The following is a 19,860-nucleotide window of genomic DNA, read 5'->3' as shown; positions in this document are numbered from 1 at the left end:
TTTGCTCACCTCTCCTCTCTGGCAGGAGGTCGTGTTCTTTTCCCTTCTCAGCCAGGGTCTGCACCGGGCCGAGGAGGCTGGAGAGTCTGAAGTGGTCTCGAACAAGCCGGATCCTACTTTACCAGGCGGCCTCTGTGGGAAGGCCAGCAGGGCTGGCCAGGTGTGCGAGGCCTCCTTCCTTGGCTGTGGGCCATGAGAGCCACCTGAAGGAAGAGGCTTGCTTTGTAGGAAAGAGCTGGTTTTCTGCATTTGCACATGAGTGCGGTGGCAGGAGAGGCCGGGGCCTCCCTCGAAGGGTCGACAGTCTTCAAAAGTGGAAACAGACGACTGACGTTTGAAAAACGTACATATTTCCCTTAAATATTTTCCTGACATTGGCTCATCAACACAGGAACGTCTGTACTGAGTCCGTCTGTCTCTTCGTCTCTGTTTACTCTTTATCGTGGGATGTTTCCAGCCGTTCTAACAAACGGTTGAGAGAGTAGTGAGATGAACCCTGTGTACTCATCACCCCCCTTTTACAACTGTTTGCTTCGTTGTGTTGTTTATGTGCCTAATTTAAGTAAATGATAGACGTTCTGATATTAACCCCCCAATACTTCAACATGCATTTTTTAAAGACATTTTAATCTCTTCTGAACTAAAAGGACAGAACCCTCACGAAGCTCACACCATTCCCTTGAAAAACGTGTCCACAGGTGTCCAGGCTCACGCTCCAGGCAGGTGCTATTGGGGCCCCAGGGACACCCGCCAGTGCCCGGCCCTGGGGCTGCGGCCCCGAGACAGACGGGGTCAGCTCGCTGCCTCGCACGGAAGAAAGCGCAGATGAAGGGGTGTCTGTCCTCCTCTGACCGATGGGATCATCAGCTCTTCTTTGAGCTGGCTGGCTCCTGAGGCGGGGCGGCCCCGAAATAGTGAGCTCCTGAGCCCTCGAGTCGTGTCCTCATTCCGGGCTGGACGCCCCTCGGGAGAGTATGCTGCCAGGCATCGTTAGCAGGGGCAGCTATTTAAAGTTAGCAAATTAGGACCTAACAATACCAAACCGCAGGCTTTTAATTTAGTTACAAATTCCAGGTAATTGACGCACTGGTTTCAAGTGGGGGGTTGTTTTTTGAAACCTGCTGGAGTAAATGAAATGCCAAAGAATTTCCTTGTTTTACTTGAAGCGTGTTTATCGCCCCTTTGAGTTGTCTCCCCAAGTTCCTTTTAAGAAGGGAATATTCCAAGCCCGACGTCTTCTGGGAGCGCTTCACACTGGGGAGGCCTCTGTGAACACAGTCAGGGCTGGGGAAGCTTCTGGGCATGTCATTCGTGGGCTCCGGGAGGCGCCCGGTGCCGCCTGTGGAAGAGAGCTCCCAGCCGGTCTCTCTTGCCGAGCACAACCTCGGTGGGAACATCGTGCAAGTGAGACTTGAATAGCAGCCTGCCAGGGCCGTCCTCTGTCCCCCAGCTGCCACCGGGCATAGGAGCAGCTCCTAGACAGAGGAGCTGGACAGAAGGTGCGCCCCCTCCAGGCAGTGCCGGTGTCTTCCTGAGCTGGGAAGCTCTCCACACCTCCTGGTTCAAGAGGTTTTACGGAGCTCGGCCTCCAGCCCCCTGCCCGCCTCCCGGAGTGCTGAAGGTGCCCACCTTCTGTCCAGTGTTTGCTCTTTCTGGTGAGCGGCCCCCTCCCTGAGTCCCCTCGTCAGCGTAGCCTCGGCTGTGGCCAGAAGGGTCCTTGTGAATAACCAAAGGCTCTCCTGTGCCAGGGCAGAGGACACGGCAGCTGCTTTGTGCCTGCGGTGAAATGATGTAAAAACAGTCTCAGTAGAAAAAAAAAAAGAGAGAGATAAATATTAAGATGACAAAATAAAAGAGAACCAGCAAAGAGAAGGAAAAGATTTAAGAAATAAAATTTCATTCCAAAATTTAAGTGACCTTAAAATCCGTTACCAGTGAGTAGGTGTTCCAGGAAATGGAAAGCAATAAAAAATGAGAAGCACAAACAAATAAGAGAATGAAGATTCAGCATACAGATGATGATTCTAGAAACCCGCGAGAGAGATCTTAATACAGTGGAGTGGAGCTCACTGTGCACTTCACCACGGCACGCGCTTTTCCAGAGGTGACCACGACTCCGTGTGCATGCACAGAGACACAGGGCAATACAGAGACACATGCAGGCATGCACACGCACACACACACACGCACACACACTCAGAGCTGCTACAGTTGAGTTCGAAATAAACCATCGGCAACTAGGAGCCTACAGACAGTAAGAGAACAATAAAGTTTGGCCACGTGAGCTCCATCCCGGGACTGCTTTGATTGCTTTCTATTAGGCCACCTATTAATATAATTCATCATCTTAATAGGTGCAAGTAGGAAAGTTATTTGATCAAATTAAAAATGAATTTTAATAAAAACTTGTAATAAAAATAGAAGGCTGCTTCCTTCACATGAGAGAAATCTCTTCCACAGCAGCTGCCACCGTCCCTCCGCATCTCCATCAGTGTGAGAAGCACCAGGAGAAGGGCGTGTGTGCTGACTCTAATTCATTCAACAAACCGTTCTGGAAGTGCTACTCTGTATCGCAATTAGATGAGAAATCAAAATGAAAGGTGTACGTCTTCTAAAGAGAAGGCACGTTTGCATTATTTACGTGTGATCTGAATTTCAGCTTTGCAAAACAAAAAAATGCTTTGGAAAACGATTAGCAGTGGCCGGCCGCTGGCCCAGCACCGCGGGCGAGCCCTGCCTCTGAGGGGGCGCGGCAGGTGCCTGGGGTCCCCACGGTCCTGTGGGTGTGGGGCTGCACCATTTCTTTATCTGGGCAGTGGTTGTATTTACATTATTATTGCTTAAACTCACTCCTGTGTCTCATGCTTTTCACATATGGTAGACTTCACGATAATTGTTTGCAACGTGTTACCTTTTTTATATATTAAAAATATAGCCAGCAAGGAAATCCTGGGAAGGAAAGGAAATCTGATTCACGGCAGTGACAGCAACAGACAATGACAAGAATGAGCTGGCCCAGAACACCGCACGCGTGTATAGAAAATCCCATAAAACTTGACTGATTGGAACGAAACACAGTTTGATAAAGGGAGGAGGTGGCCACACCATTACGGGGTGAGACCCGGTAAATTAAGGACATAAATTCTCCGTAAATTAAACCATAAATTTAGCACAGTGTTGACAAATTGATTTTAAAGGTCAACTGGAAGAATAAATGTTTGAGAACAGCCGTGAAAATTTTTAAAAAAGAGAAGAAAACAGATTTCTGAAAGAAGCCTCATCCTACCAGTTATCAGTGCCACTTCAAGGTACAGTCAGAATAAGAGTGGACATTCGAGTCAGTGGGACAGAATAGAGAGCTCCAGAAACAGAATCTATACGTGTCGGAATTTGTAATTTAGAAAAAGAATAAATCACTCAGCGTCTAGTATCCGGGGCAAGTGGCTTACCATTTGAAAATCTTTAATCCCCCTTTCTTAATAAAAAAATTCCAAACATAATGAAGATTTAAATGTGAAAAAGAAAACTCAAAAAAGTGCTAGAAAGAATGTCAGCTGGGAGAATTAAAAAGCCATAAAGGGAGTGGCCGATTTTATCAAACACAAATCTTAAGTTTTGTATGGCAAAGAAAACAAAATTCAAAATGCAGTCGGCCTTTGAGCGACTCGGGTGTGAACTGCACGGGTCTGCTTCCATGCAGACTGTTTTCGGTAAGTACCGGACGTGCTGTAAATGCACCTTTTCTTGCGATTTTCATGACAACATTTTCTCTTCTCTAGTTTGCTTTATGGTAAGAACGCCATTACATTATAATGCATTATAATCATGCATAATAATATGCATTATTGTGACACACGTACAAAATATGTTTCAGTTAACTGTTATCGGTAAGGCGTCCAGTCAGCAGCAGGCTAAATTAGTAGCTAAGTTTCAGGGAGTCCAAAGTTCCACGTGGATTTTTGTCTACGGGAGAGGTGGTGCCCCTCGCCCCTGTGTTGGTTTTTGGGTCAACTGTCCATTTATAAATGAGGGAAGATCGTGCAGCGTATAACAAAAGGTTGATTCTTTTAACGTAGGAAACACAAAGATCAGTAAAAGGATGAGTACCTCGATACAAAAATGCAAAGGGCGTGAACAGGCAACAAGCAAAAGAAAAGCAATTAAAAAATTATTAACTGGCATTAAACCTCAATATTAACCAAAGACATTGGCATGATACGTCACTTATCAGTTGGGCAGACGTTTGTTTTGTTTTTTTATGGTGATAAACCCTGTATTGGCAGGAAGTGAGAACCTGAGCACGTTCAGCCTTGATGTGACAATAAGTGACTCTTCCTGTCTGGAAGGCCCTCAGACAATGGGGAGTAATTCAGCACAAGTGCACCCATTCATCAGGCAGGTTTGCTTCTAAGAATGCGTCCTGAGGACAACAGACTCAGTGTTCATACAAACGGGGTTCATTCAGACGTTGAAGAAGGTCACGTTCTACGTGTCGGCTTTCATACCGTCCCAAGACACACGAGGGCAGGTTAGGAAACAGCCTGGTAACCTGCGGTCTATTCCAGTGATGGGATGATGGGGCGCCAGTTAGCGGCAAAGCAGAATAAACTCATGATCCAGACAGGACCACGGATAAACCTCAAAGTCACGCTGGCTGAAAAGGGCCTGGTATAAAAGTACACCCCGGACGCTTGTGAGTAAGTCACTGGGAGAATCAGAGCAAGGTCTGTCTCTGTGGGCATTGCCCGGGAAGGCTGGAGGGAAGCTTCTGGGATGTTGGTCGTGGTCTCCGTGGGAGACCTTCCCGATAACAGCTCATTAAAACATATTTTGTGTGTGTTCTATGTGGTATTCTTACAATAGGACTAGAGAAGAGAAAACGTTATCATGAAGATCGTTAAGAGGTTTACAGGACTTACCGTATTTACTGAAAAAACGCAGGTGTGTGCCTTTGTCAAAATTCCGTGAATGTACAGTAAGAGGTGTGCTCTCATTGCGTGTGATCCTACATCAGCATCAGCAGGCGAAAGCACCGAGCAAATCTGGGGATTTAGGCGTGCGTGCCGAAGAGTGCAGAGGGGGGAGGGGTGCGGTGCCCGCCCCAAAAGTAAAGTGAATCAACCGAGGGAGAGACGGAGATGTGATGACATCAGACGCTAATGCTGGGCCCCAGGCACTTCCTGGCAGATTCTTCCAACTTTGTCGAAGGTTTGAAAATATTAGGGGACAAATGTTTTTAAGAAATAGCTGTAACGTCTATGACAATATTCTCTGGTAGAAGGAAACAAGCCCAGTCGTAGACACCGGTTGCGGGCACGGGCTGGGCACGGTCTGGAAATGCAGGGTGGAACCAGTGTTAACAGTGGCCCCGTCTGCGCCGGAGGGTGGGGGCCAGACCACAGGCTTTGCACGCCCGTCACGCACGTCTGCGCGGTTTGGGACTTCACAGTGACCGTGGTTTCCTGTCGTCCTACGACAAACTAAATCAGAAGGATTCGATTTTTTGCAAAAGGCAAAAGTGAAAATGTTAGCAGTTTTCGGATTTGGGGTAATTTTCACTTGCAATTTGCTGTATTTTTATGTTTTTTTATGGCAAATACGTGTTTTCTTTTGTTGGTTTTTATTTTAGTTAGAAAAATATTTACTGTATTCCCATTCTCAGGAACAACACCAAGCACTTACATGATACGTTTTGAGGTTACAGAACTAGGTTTTGTCTTTATTTCTTTTTTAATATTAATGAATTTGTTCTGCATAGAATCTGGAAGCTACCTGCTTTCAAGAGTGACAGGAAGAGCAGAATATAGGTGAAATGCTAGAAATCCATGACAACCACCAAATCAGTCTCCTGCCGTGTTCGGGTGCTCACGTGTATTTGTCGGTTATCAGAACTATCTGTTGGGCACCATCAAGCACTGGGACGTACTGATGAACAGGGTGACACAAGTCCTTTTACTCCCCAAACTTACCTTCTGCAGTAAAGGTGAGCTGTAAACAGCTATCTAATACAACATCAGGGAGTGAGAAATACCGGTGTTAAAAAGCAGAGTGAAGGGGTAGAGAGCGGAGGTCAAAATCTAGATAAAAAAAGGAGTAAATCTCACAGTTTTCCGGGCCAAGGATGCGGCAGGCCTTGGGAACCACGAGTGCAAAGGCCCTGAGGCGGGTCTCTGCCTGGTGTGTTGGAGGAACAGGACGTGTCAGGGTGAATGGAGCCGGGTGAGCAAGGGTGAGCGCGGGGAGCTCAAGTCAGAGCAGTGGCCGGGAGCCGCGTCCCGCGGGACCCTCCTCGGTGGGTCTCTGTGAGGACTTTGCCTTTTATTCTGAGGGGCAGGAAGCCTCTGGAGGGCTGTGAAGCAGGTGAAACGACTTACTTCAACGTTCCTTCTTCACATTCCCTCCTAGAAGGCTTGCTCGGGCTGCTGGGTAGAGGGGTAGGGAGGGCAGGCAAGAGTGGAAGCAGAGAGACTGGTCTGGAAAATGTGTGAGATACGGGTGCCTGGCCTGGGGCTGTGGCCCCCAGCCGTGGTGGTTCTGCCCCCCAGGGCCCATTCGGCAACAGTGGGAGACGTCTTCGGTTGTCACGGTCGGGGCCTGGGTGCTGCTGGCATCTCGTGGGCCGCGGTGAGGATGCCGCCTGCTGACAAAGAATGATCCGGCCCCAAGCGTCCTAGTGCCCGGCCGGACACCCTGGCCTGGGAGGTCAGCGGGTAGGAGGTGAGCAGGGGTCGGGTCAGGTGCTGTGCAGCTAGCAGAGCAGACGGGACTCGCCGACGGTCTGGGATTGGCGCGTCTGACAAAGAGGCGTCACAAACGGCCCGAGCCCGTTTCTGAGCTCCGTCGCGCACCGAACAGCACCACTGGCTGTGTTATTAGAACCACTGGCATCTGATCTTAGGGCTTCTGAGCCATCGTCACCGCGTGTGATTTTGCCTGCTCTTTGGCCTTCCGTGGGCCAGCAACAGTGTCACGTAGGGGAGGAGAGAACAGTGTGAAAAAGAAACAAGTCGTCGACAGTTCTGGCGCAAAGGGCCTCGGCATCATTGGCCAAGGTAACACTCGTGGAGCCTCCGTGACGGATCCGTCCACGCCGCGCTCCCACGAAGAACCACAGCGTGAACCTTTTCAGGCGTGGTGTCCCTGTGCTTAATTTTCTGCTTAGTAGAACTTCGTGTTTTCAGCAGGTGTATTAAAATGCTTACTTCCCAGAGGACGCTTAAGTTGTTTTTTACAATTTCAAAGTCTTTGTGTGCTAACCCCAGAAGCTGGCCAACCGTGAGTCTGGTTCTGTGGCCTGTTTTTTCTCTAAATTTTAGATAGGATACTCCGTCGTGGGCGCCACGGTTAGGAACCTCTGAGGAGCGTCTGGCTCTCTGCTCGCGGGCCGTTTGCGTGATCTTGTGGTCTCTTGGTGGTAGGACTGGTCTCCTTTGACTTTGCTCTTGGTGCTGGGATGTGGCTCTGAATCCTGGAACATGATCGCCTCCCCGGGAGTCCTGTGGGAAGTCCAGATGTGAATCCGGCCCTTTAATGTGGCGTGCCGGCGCTCCCTGCCTGTGTGCACGCCGGCGGGCGGTGTCGAAATCTCCGTCCGTCCTTTCGGCCGCTGTCCCCCCGGGGCCCCTTGGAGTCCCGCCCCACGCGTGTCTGGGGCAGGGTCAGCCAGGGGCTCCGAGCCACTGCTCAGCCGAGGCGGCTGCCTCTCCCCTGAGCGTGGCCCCCGCGTGCTGCGTGGATTGGGCTGTGCCCGCGGGGCTCTCCGGGTGGAGCAGACTCACCCAGACTTGCTCCGTCGAGGGTCACATCCCTTCCCTTTCTGTCTGTATCTGTTCGCTTCTTGGTGCCTTCACGTGGCTGTGTTTTGCATTTTGTCCAGAACTGATTATCATTATTGATAAAAGGACTAGCGGGATACAGATTATTCTGTCATCACCGAAATCCAGAAGTGCCAGTCAGTAAGTACATTATAGGTAAAAAAACAAACAACAAATTGGCACGGTTTGCAGAGGACCCAGGATGAGAACGAAGACGTCTTTCCCGAAGATCCTTTCTGTCCCACGACGAGAGATCCTGATTGCTCTGAACCTGCCAGCGGGGGCGGTGGTGACTGGGGGTGCGGGCAGAGCCATCTGAAGCCGAGGAAACAGGATTTGCGTGGGATGGAACTGGCCGGCGGATGGAGCATCTGGGCCGCGAGCCCTTTGTGCCCATGGGAGGGGCCGCCCTCTCCGCCAGGCAGAGACCCTCACTTGTGCTGCTTCCCTCTGAACGGGACCACACCGGCTACGACAGCCACTACCAGGAAAACGACTTCCTGCATGCTGGCGGGCGAGGCTCGGCCCCCAGAGGTGCCCAGGGGTCCCCGGCAGCCGACTGCACGTGCCCCCACCCTGGAGGCCGCCCTCGGGAGCCGTGTGTCCTCCCAGCCTCCGTCCCTGCTGCTCTCCGACCCTCCCTGTCTCCCTCTCGCCCTTCCCACCCAGCCACCTCGGACGTGTCCGGCCTCGTCTGCCTGGCCCTGGGGCCCGTCCCTCCCCGTGGGCCCGCTGCTTGCTCTCCGACCTTCCCCCACGTCTCGTGTGCAGCTAGTGATGCACAGAAATGCTTCTTGGAGCTGTGCGTGTTTGCCATTTGTCTGCTCGGCTCGTTGGAGGGCCATTTGAGCTTAACTTGTAAAGCAGGCGTTTCCCGTGTCTCCCACTAAGTGCCGCACGTTGCCCTTGTTACTCAGCGTGGCTTCTGCCCTGCTGGGTGCCAGCGGCCGGGACAGGAGGCAGGAAGGGTGGCTGCCTGCCCCCTGCCCCCCCCCCCCCGTTGGTGCACGCACGGCAGACGGGGCCTGCCGGGTCCAGTCTCACTGTGACGCTCGAGTTCATGGCAACAAAGTGATATGATCGAATTCGCTTTTCTGTGTCTCCGCCCACGTTTTTCTCTGGGGTGTCCGGAGGTCACTCGCACTCCTTCCGGCACTCTCCCCAGCTTGCTTTCTTACCAAGGAGAAAAAGAAAGGGAACCCGGTCTGTCCACTGTTTGGGTGGATGCCTCCTTTCCTGTCTCACCTGGCCCCCGCGTCCTGTTTCTCTCCTTCCGCTGATGGTGGGGGAGGGGGCAGTGAGGATTTCTTCGTAAATGTGAAAGGTCCAGAATTAAGAAAATCTGGGTTTATGTTTTCAGCCTCCCCCTTTCTCCCCTTGCTTACTGGGGGCCCATGGTACTTCTCGTTAAATGTCCCCGTGATGGGACTCCGTGTCCTCTGTCCCTGCGCTGTGACTGACTGTGTCTCCTCTCTCTGCAGGTTTTGCATGCAGAAGTGCGTGAGTCTCGTGCCCGGGGTCACACTGGATTTAATAGAAAAGTAAGTAAGGTATTGGCGCTGTGCGGCTCTGGGGCCCGCGGGGTTCTCGGAGGCGCTTGCTGTCAGCCTGCGGGTGCGGACGTCTGCCCTCGGGGAGGGCCGTGTGCCGACGGTGGCACCGGTGGTCGGCGTAGCACACGACTAAGCGTGGGGCCGCGACGGAAGAAAAGCGGAATCCACGTGAACATTTGCGGATACTCCCAACACTAACGCCAAAGCAGAGGCTGCTCCCAGAGGTCTCTCTGCTCCCCAAGTGGGTTAGTGAGGTCACGGCCTAGCGCTGACCCCCTGTCCCTCAGCCCCCCTTTCACGTGCTGAACTCCGGCGCCCCCATCCTGTGTGCTGTCTCGGGAAAGGCCGAGGTCCAGGCGGGCGCGCCCCGGTCGTGTGGCCTGTCCCTGCCCTTCCAGGTCGACGGCGACCCGTCTCCCTCCTGTCGTGGACACTCTTGTGTCTGCTCTGCGCGTGCGTGTGTGTGTCGACTCACCTTGGCTCGTCCTGATTCACCTACTGGTTGTGCTGAAACCTTCCACTCTGGACACCGTTTCTTCCAGAATTAACTACAAGATAATAGTTCTCTAAGTCCTGATAGAGGAAATCGTGTGCGAGAACAGCGAGGCCTGAGTTTAATTAAGTCAGGCAGGAAAGGCAAATATACCTCTGGGTTTTTCTCCTGGAAAACTACTTGCCTGCGTGTCAGGGGAAACAGACAGGAATGTTAGGTGTAAACGTCCACGTCAGGGACACGAAGGGCACGGCCCTGCTGGGGATCGCGGGCACTCTGTGGCAACAGAAAGGCCACGGCAGTGCCGCTCGAACCGGCACAGACGGTGTGCCCAGCTCTGTGGGCAGAAAAGCAAGTGAACAATGTGCACAGGAGGCCGCCGAGGGCATTTTCACGACCGCATGTCCGTCTGCAGGCGGGAGTCCAGGTAAGACAGTCCCTCACCGTGTGGGGTCTGGGGGAGCAGCTGTGCTGGCGGGCGTGGCTTCCTGCCCATCGTCTGAATTTTCTACGCAGAATGCACATAAACGTAAGTGGAGAAGAATTAGGATGCCTGCAAACAATTCAGTGAATATAATTACTCCTCATAGGTTTTGAGTGAGTGTCTAAGGGCATGTGACTGGCCTGCTTCCCTTTGGGAACTTTGTTCATGAGCAGGACGGTGATGGCAGCAGGGGTGAGTGAGCAGGATGGTGATGGGGGCAGGGGTGAGTGAGCAGGACGGTGATGGGGGCAGGGGTGAGTGAGCAGGACGGTGATGGGGGCAGGGGTGAGTGAGCAGGACGGTGATGGGGGCAGGGGTGAGTGAGCAGGACGGTGATGGCAGCAGGGGTGAGTGAGCAGGACGGTCATGGGGGCAGGGGGGAGTGAGCAGGACGGTCATGGGGGCAGGGGTGAGTGAGCAGGACAGGTAATGGCAGCAGGGGTGAGTGAGCAGGACGGTCATGGGGGCAGGGGTGAGTGAGCAGGACAGGTAATGGCGGCAGGGGTGAGTGAGCAGGACGGTGATGGGGGCAGGGGTGAATGAGCAGGACAGTGATGGGGGCAGGGGTGAGTGAGCAGGACGGTCATGGGGGCAGGGGTGAGTGAGCAGGACGGTCATGGGGGCAGGGGGGGAGTGAGCAGGACGGTCATGGAGGCAGGGTGAGTGAGCAGGACGGTCATGGGGGCAGGGGTGAGTGAGCAGGACGGTGATGGGGGCAGGGGTGAGTGAGCAGGACGGTCATGGGGGCAGGGGTGAGTGAGCAGGACGGTGATGGGGGAAGGGGTGAGTGAGCAGGACGGTGATGGGGCAGGGGTGAGTGAGCAGGACGGTGATGGGGGCAGGGGTGAGTGAGCAGGACGGTCATGGGGGCAGGGGTGAGTGAGCAGGACGGTGATGGGGGCAGGGGTGAGTGAGCAGGACGGTCATGGGGGCAGGGGTGAGTGAGCAGGACGGTCATGGGGGCAGGGGTGAGTGAGCAGGACGGTGATGGGGGCAGGGGTGAGTGAGCAGGACGGTGATGGGGGCAGGGGTGAGTGAGCAGGACGGTGATGGCGGCAGGGGTGAGTGAGCAGGACGGTGATGGGGGCAGGGGTGAGTGAGCAGGACGGTGATGGGGGCAGGGGTGAGTGAGCAGGACGGTGATGGGGGCAGGGGTGAGTGAGCAGGACGGTGATGGGGGCAGGGGTGAGTGAGCAGGACGGTGATGGGGGCAGGGGTGAGTGAGCAGGACGGTGATGGGGGCAGGGGTGAGTGAGCAGGACGGTGATGGGGGCAGGGGTGAGTGAGCAGGACGGTCATGGGGGCAGGGGTGAGTGAGCAGGACGGTCATGGGGGCAGGGGTGAGTGAGCAGGACAGGTAATGGCAGCAGGGGTGAGTGAGCAGGACGGTCATGGGGGCAGGGGTGAGTGAGCAGGACGGTCATGGGGGCAGGGGTGAGTGAGCAGGACGGTCATGGGGGCAGGGGTGAGTGAGCAGGATGGTCATGGCGGCAGGGGTGGCGGAACACCGCTCGGTGCCATCAGGGCGGACGGGAAGGTCTGCAGCTGTTCTGCTGAAGAGCAGGTCTTGGTTATTGCGAAACCAGCCCACGGCTGACAGCGACCCAGAAGCCTCCGTTAGGGAGGCCACGGCAGGGGCGCGCGGTGAGGGCGAGCTGGAGTCGCCGGAGCAGGAGAACCAGGGGTGCGGCCACCGGTGGGAGAGCCAAACGTGTCCCATCGGTCGGGCAGGACAGGGTTCCGCAGCCGGGACCGCAGAAGGGTGCCATCGGTTCGCAGGGGTCAGCGAGGGCGCGAGTGGCCGGGCCTCGTGCACAGTGCTGCGCACACGGGCGAGCCGGTGTCTGCCGTCCCGTCACAGCTGCTCAGTGCACCTGCTCTCCCCGCGTGCGCAGGGCTGCAGCCTGGCGGGAGGCGGTGATGTCCAGCTGTCGTGATGGTGCTCGAGGCCGGCTCGTCTGCTCGGTGCACTCCCCTCTCCCAGGCTGTGCTGTGCGGTCCCTGCCGGCTCTCCCGCACTCGTGGTCGGGAAGCGAGGGCCGCACCGTGGCACACGTGGGCTGGGCGGTGGGGGCCGGTACCCGAGCTCGTGCTGCCACATGCAGACCGCTTCCGGCAAGTTCTCAGCAGTCACGTCTTATCACGGGTTGGTTGCTTCCGGTGGCCCGTTCAGAGCGGTCTCGGCTTACGCTTTCCTGAGCCGGTTTCCCTCCCTGCCCCCCTGTGCCTGGGGCACACTCGTGCGCTCCTCTCCCTCAGGCAGGGCGGGAGGCAGCCGTCCAGCGTCTCTGTGTGCCGGCCAGTGTCCCGCACGCCCTCCGGCCGGGGAGCCCCGTGCGCACGGCCCTGTCCCGTCCCGTCGCCCGGCACGGTCGTGGCTGCTCTTGACCAAACTCCGCTCGAGATGAGTCACGTGGACGCAAGAGCGTCGCATGTTCTGAGTTCTCCAGAGGACAGGAGCTACCGACGCTTAAGTAAAAATACGAATTTCTTAAGTTATTGGGTTAAACCTCTTTTTTTGTTGTTGTTTTTTTTACTGGGAGGAAGCTGGCGTTCAGTTCAGCTCTGCTTCCTGGCTGGCATCTTCTAGCCCGTGGCACGGCCGGCGGGGCAACCAGGCCCTGGAGGGACCCTTTTCCTCCAGGCAGGCCTCCCTGTACCCAGACCACGTCGGGACAGCCAGCTCCCGTCCTGTCACTCTCCCAGACGTAAAGTGTGTGCGGCAGCTTGACGCCCTCAGCAACGACCCACAAAAGAAAAAAATTGTTGAATTCAACCTCATAAAAATTTAAAATGTTTACTCCCTGGAAGACACAGCTCAGACCGCGGAGAGACAAGCCGCCGACTCGGGGAGAATGTTTGCAAATCACACAGCCAACAAGGGACTTGTATCCAGAGTATATGAAGATCTCTCAAAACAAAAGTAAGAAAAAAAAACCTCAAAACTGGACAAAGGACCTGAAAAGAGACTTTGCCAAAGAGAATTGAAGGACGGCCAGGAAGCCCGCGCAAAGATGCTCGAAACCATTAACCGTTAGGGAGACGCACATTGAAACCACAGGGTTAGTAAAACAAAAGGCTGACGACACGCGGTGCTGCTGGCGGGGGTGCGGGACGACCGGAAATCCCACGCGCCCTTGCGGGAGGCGAGGTGGTACCGCTGTGCGGTAGGTGGGCCTCCCACGGGGCCCGGGGCCCCACTCCCGGAAATCCGTCCTGTAGGAACGAGACTGTCCGCACGGAACCCGTATGCCGGTATCTGTGCGACTTACCGTCATCGCCCCAAACTGATAACAACCACATGTCCTCGGGGGTGAAGGAATGAGCAGAATGTGCATCGTGTAGCAGGCGCAGCCAGCGGGAAATGGGGGGACATTTCATACGTGACACATGGTGGCCCCAGAAGCACTGTGGGGTCACAAACAGCAGCTCGGGGGGGGGGGGCGACACCTGGTCTAATTCCATTCACGTGACCATCTGGAAAAGACACAACGATCGGGTCGGAGAACGGGTCGCTGGTTGTAGGGTTAGGAGTGTGAGGGAATGTGGGGTGATGGGATGTTGGGCGTCCTGGTTGTGGGGGTGGCCGCTCAGATCTGCACGCCCACAAAAGCCAGCTTACTCTACGACAGTACGGTTAATAAAATTGACACGTCACGTGGGGAAGTCAGAACTCCATCGGGGAGCACGGGTCGGAGTGACTCAGGGAAGGCCCGGCAGGCGCGGCCCGGCTGGAGGAGCCGGGGCGGAAGGAACCGAGACCAGGACTCGGAGAAGTGGCTTTTCTTCTGTGAGACGTGCCTGCTGTTCCCCGGGAAGGAGGCTTCACTCGCTTCATGAAGGCTGGCTAACGAGGGTTGACAAGTGGAAGCGAACACCCTTGATCACGAAGATTTTGGTATTTTTCGTCGAGCATTATTTTCCGAAGTCATGGTGTCGGGGTTTGTGACTGCCAGCTTCCTTCCCGGAAAGCCTTAGTTTTTTTTTTTTTTAATTTTTTTTTGTTTAACGTTTATTTATTTTTGAGACAGAGAGACAGAGCATGAACGGGGGAGGGTCAGAGAGAGGGAGACACAGAATCCGAAACAGGCTCCAGGCTCCGAGCTGTCCGCACAGAGCCCGATGCGGGGCTCGAACTCACGGACCGCGAGATCATGACCTGAGCCGAAGTCGGCCGCTTAACCGACTGAGCCACCCAGGCGCCCCGGAAAGCCTTAGTTTTACATCCGTCCCGCACTGTGGGCGTCCGTGCAGCCCTGCGCTTCCGGAGGCCAGCACGCACCGTGCTCCCCTCTCCTCCCCATCCTACTGTGCCGAGGGGTGCTCCACGGTCGGTTAAGTGTGGGCAGGCTGGGTGTGTGGTTTTTCTTTTTCTTTTAATTTAAGAGGAAAAGCATCATCAATGTCGCCAGCAGCACCTTCTATGCTGCTTCCTGAGGGCCTCCGGGGGCGGTGGAAGGAACGCGGACCCGGAGCGGTCGGCTGCGGCGCTGAGGGCGAGGCTCGCAGGACGGCCCTCCGGCCTCCACGGCGGCTCTCCCTGGGCGCCAGCCCAGCCCCTCGAACACAGGTCCTCGCCCCGCCTTCCGGGAGCCGCGGGTTTCTGGATGTCCTCTGGGTTTCGGGTAAAGCCTGGAGGAGGAGAGTGTTCTCACGCGGCTACCCCGGTCACGATCAGTGGCTACCGCTGGTGACTCTGGGGGAGCTCTGTGCAGTGGAGGAGAGGTGATCCCGGTTTCGGACAAGCTCTCTGTCCGGAGTGACCGGGACAGGCTGCGTGCGTCCAGAGCGAACCTCACTTTTCCCCGGGGCGTCGAGGACGGGGCTTCGTTTGGGGGTCGTGGCGGGGACGGGAGAGGGCAGACCAGGCCTCCACTGCAGCAACCGTTCGCGGTGCTTGGGTTGGGCCTGAGTCACTGCCCTCCGGACACAACCCCCCGTGGTTGAGCGGAGGCGCACCGGGCCCCTCCCCGCCTGAGACGCTGCGCCCCCTGGTCACCTGGCCACGGCGAGGCTGCGTGTGAGTGTTGGGCTGTGTTTATGCTGTGCCAGGACGGGTTCCAGACTTCGGGATTCCACAGCGCCGGGGAAATACCTGGACGTGAGGCTCCAGGAGACACAGCCGCCGGGTCTGTTTCCGAGGAAATACGGGTTTTTAACTTCTGCAGCTTTACCTCAGAGGTTTCTCCGTTTACAAGAAAATGCTGTTAACCTATTGTTTTAATTTTTAGATTTTTTTCCCCCAGTGGTGCTTAGTCTATCAGAAGCATTTTCAATAAGCAGATTTGAGTTTGCAGCTCCCAGCCTAGGCAGAAACGTGGCACGTTTATGTTTGATGGGGCCGTCCAGGTCCCTGGACTGGATCATACGTTCAGAGAATGTTCCCGGAAAAGCATCTCCGGTTTTTCTCATGAATCGTAGCTCTTGGTTACGGGGGCCGTACGGCTCTCCCCCTCTGGGGCTGTGTCCGTCTCCCGCCACTGCCCTGGCCCGAGGCGGCGTCGACCACACGTCAGCGGGGCATGTCCGTGCCCACGGCTGTCCTGTATGTGGCTTAGAACCGAGCATGCGATGTGGGATGCTGAACACGAATGGTCCGTGCTGCGGCCGGGCCAGGCGAAAGACACCTGCGCTACCCTCTGCTCGCTGCGTGGGCCGCGTGCTGGCGTGGTCGCCCCTTTCTGACACGTCAGGTGTCCTTCGGCCATTCGCAGGCCCTTCCTGTGCGCGAGTCCCACCGTCATGGGACGCTTGACCTGGAGCTCACCCTCGACGTGCCAAGTGCCTCATCACGCCCCGTGTGGTGCTCTCCTGCCAGAGCGCCTTTTCTCGCGCGGTCTGCCTGTCCCCACTCTCCACCCCAGAGCCTTTAGGACGTGAAGAGACGCGGTCTGCGGTCATACAGCTGAAAACCGGTCCAGACTCAGAGCGAGCTTCTGTTTTGTTGTGTTGTGTTTTAATTCAAGTACAAGGTGAAATCCTTTCATCGAGATGTGAGAGACTACAGAAAACAGAACCGGGTCTTGGAGCGGACAGAAGATGGGCATTTCCGAACACGCGCAATGTGGGGCCGCCTCTCCTGTGGCGGGCCTGGCGGTGCAGACAGAGGCTGGGCAGGCCCCTGGCCGGTCTGGTCATTCCGGAAGCCGCCGCCCAGCCGGGCCCCTGTGCGCCGTCCCCGCCGGCCTCGACGTGCCGCAGGGCCACTGTGCCCGAGGATGAGCTCTCCCCATCACATTCTAGGGCGAAGTTGTCACCCGGGGTGAGCGTTGTCACCACCCTGACACAGAAGCCCAGAGATTGGTCTCTAAGGGCGAGACCTACAGCCACGTTCCTTCTTTCCAGCGTTCCAAGCATGAAAACCCCATGCTTCTGGGCGACAGCTGATTTGGGGGGGTGGGGTTATCATATTTTTCAAAACCTTCCTAAAATGGAGTAGCGGACAGTGAGTTCACCGCTCCTACTCGCCTGGGTGGGTCAGCGGGTCGGCTCACAGACATCGTTCCGACTCCGGGTTGGGTGTGGAACGTCCCCTGCCTCAGACTGTCTGGGGGTCGAGGGCTGTCGGGAGGCATCCTGTGACACACGTCCACCCCACGTGAGCCTTCCCGACCACGTGACCAAGCAGCATGGGGACACGGACACCGTCTGTGCACCAGCCTCAACCTCGGCTGGGACCCGAAGTCAGTGTGCTGTTTTCACTTATGAGCAGCTTATGTTTGGAGAAGACACGGAATGTTTCAAACATACAGATTTTAGTTTTTTAAGTTTCTTTGAGGTTTCTTTACTTTGACAGAGAGAGAGAGAGAGAGAATCCCAGGCAGGCCCCGCGTAGCCAGCGCAGGGCCGGAGGCAGGGCTTGAGCCCTCATAAACCGTGAGATCGCGACCTGAGCCGAAATCGAGAGCTGGACGCTTGACTGCCTGAACCACCCGGGCCTCCCAAGATACATGAGTTCCGAGGAGTGTGAGAAACCATAATAAGACGGTTACGCACTGTTGCCGACGCTGGTGGGGTGGTGGCTGGCGAGGCCTCGGAGAGCCGGGCGGCCGGCTGGGCGACACTTCCCGTGGCCGGCTCTCCTCCCGAGACCGTGGGGCTCCAGGGCCCCGGGGTCACGTCCGCACGCAAGCTGGCGGGGGGTATCCGTCACTGGGGCTCCCTGGGGTGGTTGCGTAGCCGACCCCGTCGCCCCCGCGTGGGACGTGTGTGGCCGTCACCCGCCTCGCCGTGAGGCCCTCAGCGTGGGCGTCCAGTGCAGCTCACCGGGTGACCCGATCACGGCCCCGGTCAGTCGGTGAGACGACTTCTTCTCGTGACACTCGTACCACCAGACAGGAGTCGGCCGTTTTCTCAGCCCCTGGGTGCCGTTTCGTTCGTTCGTCAGCAGTGCGTTCTGAACAAAGTCGTAGGCTCTGCAGAGTGTTGTGGCAGACGGCATGAGCCACGTGGACTGTGCCGTGGCCGTGGAACTCCTGGCCACACGCAGACGTGAGGTCCGCTGGGCCGGAACTTGGCACCGATCTTGCTTTTTAAGGATTCTGAGCCCTTTCGTTGTGCATCCGGTCTTACTCTCTCGTTTCCCCTCGCCACGGGGTCGTGCCTGTACTCGAGAACCTGTCACCTCTGAGTGTGACCGTGACCCTGGTCACTACACCCCTCCGACGAGAGTGACAAGTCATGACACGGAGATGAAATGGAGAAAACGGGCCTGAGTTACTGGGTTTTATTTCCTTACTTTAATGACCTACAAAAAATAAGAATAGCGTCTGTCTCTGCCCCCTGCTTCCCTCCCGGCGCCCTTGCTCTGTGGAGGATCTTCCTAACATGGGTCCGGTGAGTGGCCACGCCTGACGTACGTGTCCCATGCCCACACGCCCTCGCCTGCCGTCCCCTGGAAGCTGTCCTTCCTCCGTGGGTGGCTCTGAGTGAGGGGAGGTCTCCAGGGCCACAGCTTATTAGGCTCTGAGCTCAGCCGATGTCCTGCCCTGCCGGCCGGATGGCGGGTGACTCCCATGTCACAGGCCCCCAGGCGGCGGGCGTGGAGGCTGGTGGGGGCGGTGAGCCTCACCTTGCTAGCACCGTCCTGGGGGCGGGGGGCAGCGCCTTCCCCTGCCGCCGCGAGTCAGAAACCCGGCCTGAACCGTGTTGTGTCGTTGTGTCGTGGTCCTCTTTGCCATCCCTGGGGAGATGGATGGACAGGTGTCGTCAAATTGCTGCATGGTAATTCTGTAACAAACGCGGTTTGTTTCAAGCAGCTGCCACCGTGACTCCTCCTCCGCACACGAGCCTCCCTTGGGTAGCGAGGGTTAACCCCTTCCCAGCCCCTGCCACCTTTGTCAGGTGTGCAGAACACGTGCTGTTGGGGGTCTCAGCACAAGAGCGGAGAGAGGATACAGGCGGTGCGTGTGTCTCATAATTACTTAGCGATCTTTCAAGCCGGGGAAGGAATTTGTTTTCTCATTAAGCTGCCGTGTCGAGAAGTAAATTAGAGCGAACCTTCCTTGAGCACCCCCAATTTCTAATTATCTACGTGAACCCGGCAGCCTGATAAATAAGCACGCTGCCGCTGGGGCACGTATTTATATTCCGAGTCCTCGGAGAGAGCGGCAATGAGATCCATGCCTGGAAACTCAGGGACATTTTTCAGCCCTGAGATCAAGTAATGAAACGCTTAAACGACACTGGAAATGTTAGGGCGCTCAGGAAGCACGGGGGAGCCCGGGAGACGGTGAGCCTCACCCGCGGGGCTGTGAGTTAGCATTCTGATCACTGCAGGCACAGAGCGCACTGAAAATTATTCATAATTAACATCTATTGTGTCAGCAGCATATTTTCGGGAGCTAACAGCCCTGTGTCTAGGGTACAGTGAGCTGTCGTGCCCCGCTCCCCCCCGGGGCACGTGTAGCCGTGTGGCCGCTGCCGAGCCCAGGGATGCCAGGCTGAGGCCAAAGCCTCAGGGGGGGTGGTTCTGCTCTGACCCCTCGAGCGATTTGTCAGCTTTGCTGCAATCTCCATGTGTAAGAGCCCCGGTCTTGGCCGCGCCCTGTGGGGGTGGGGGGTGGAGGGTGTAAGAGGATGTCGTGAGCTGTTGCTTGGGAACACAAGGCAACCGTGGTCCTTCTGGCTGAGAGTCGGGAAGGATAGCAGGGAACATTTATTGAGCACTTGCTGTGTGCCAGGTGCCATATCAAGGGCTCTCTGTGTGTCAACTCTCACAGTCCTCGCTAGAACCCTCTAAAGGAGTCGCTGGTGCTGCCCACGCTCTACGGAGGGGAAACTGAGGCACAGGGTGGGCAGGTCATCTGCTCAGGGGCTCACCACAGGGGTGGGTGGGAGCAGGGCTTTGCCAGGCAGGCTGCCTGGAGCCCGTGTGCCGAGCCACGCCATCACCCTGCAAGCCAGCGTCCTCCGAGGCCCCCACGGGCAGAGGGTCTGCAGGGTCACTTCGCAGGCTCGGTGGTCGCGATTAGAGTTTTCTCGGCCATCAGGTCGCAATCGTGCACGTATATCGTG

The 19,860-nt window shown here is 56.2% G+C and overlaps 1 protein-coding gene across 4 annotated transcripts in view; it reads left to right on the top strand.

Moving 5' to 3' along the window:
- The window catches only part of RPTOR (regulatory associated protein of MTOR complex 1), a 330,740-nt gene that overhangs the window by 186,470 nt on the left and 124,410 nt on the right, over window positions 1-19,860 (top strand). For all 4 annotated transcript variants that reach the window (XM_019465972.2, XM_019465973.2, XM_019465976.2 and 1 more), the window contains one exon: window positions 9,296-9,355. In XM_019465972.2, coding sequence (XP_019321517.2) covers window positions 9,296-9,355 — 60 coding nt within the window. The remainder of the gene's footprint in view (window positions 1-9,295; window positions 9,356-19,860) is intronic.

Source organism: Panthera pardus, unplaced genomic scaffold (genome assembly GCF_024362965.1).
Source record: "Panthera pardus isolate Hobbes unplaced genomic scaffold, ASM2436296v1 HiC_scaffold_3, whole genome shotgun sequence".
Taxonomy (NCBI): Eukaryota; Metazoa; Chordata; class Mammalia; order Carnivora; family Felidae; genus Panthera; species Panthera pardus.
Note: the sequence above shows the minus strand (reverse complement) of the source record. Positions and strands in the feature narration are given on the sequence as shown.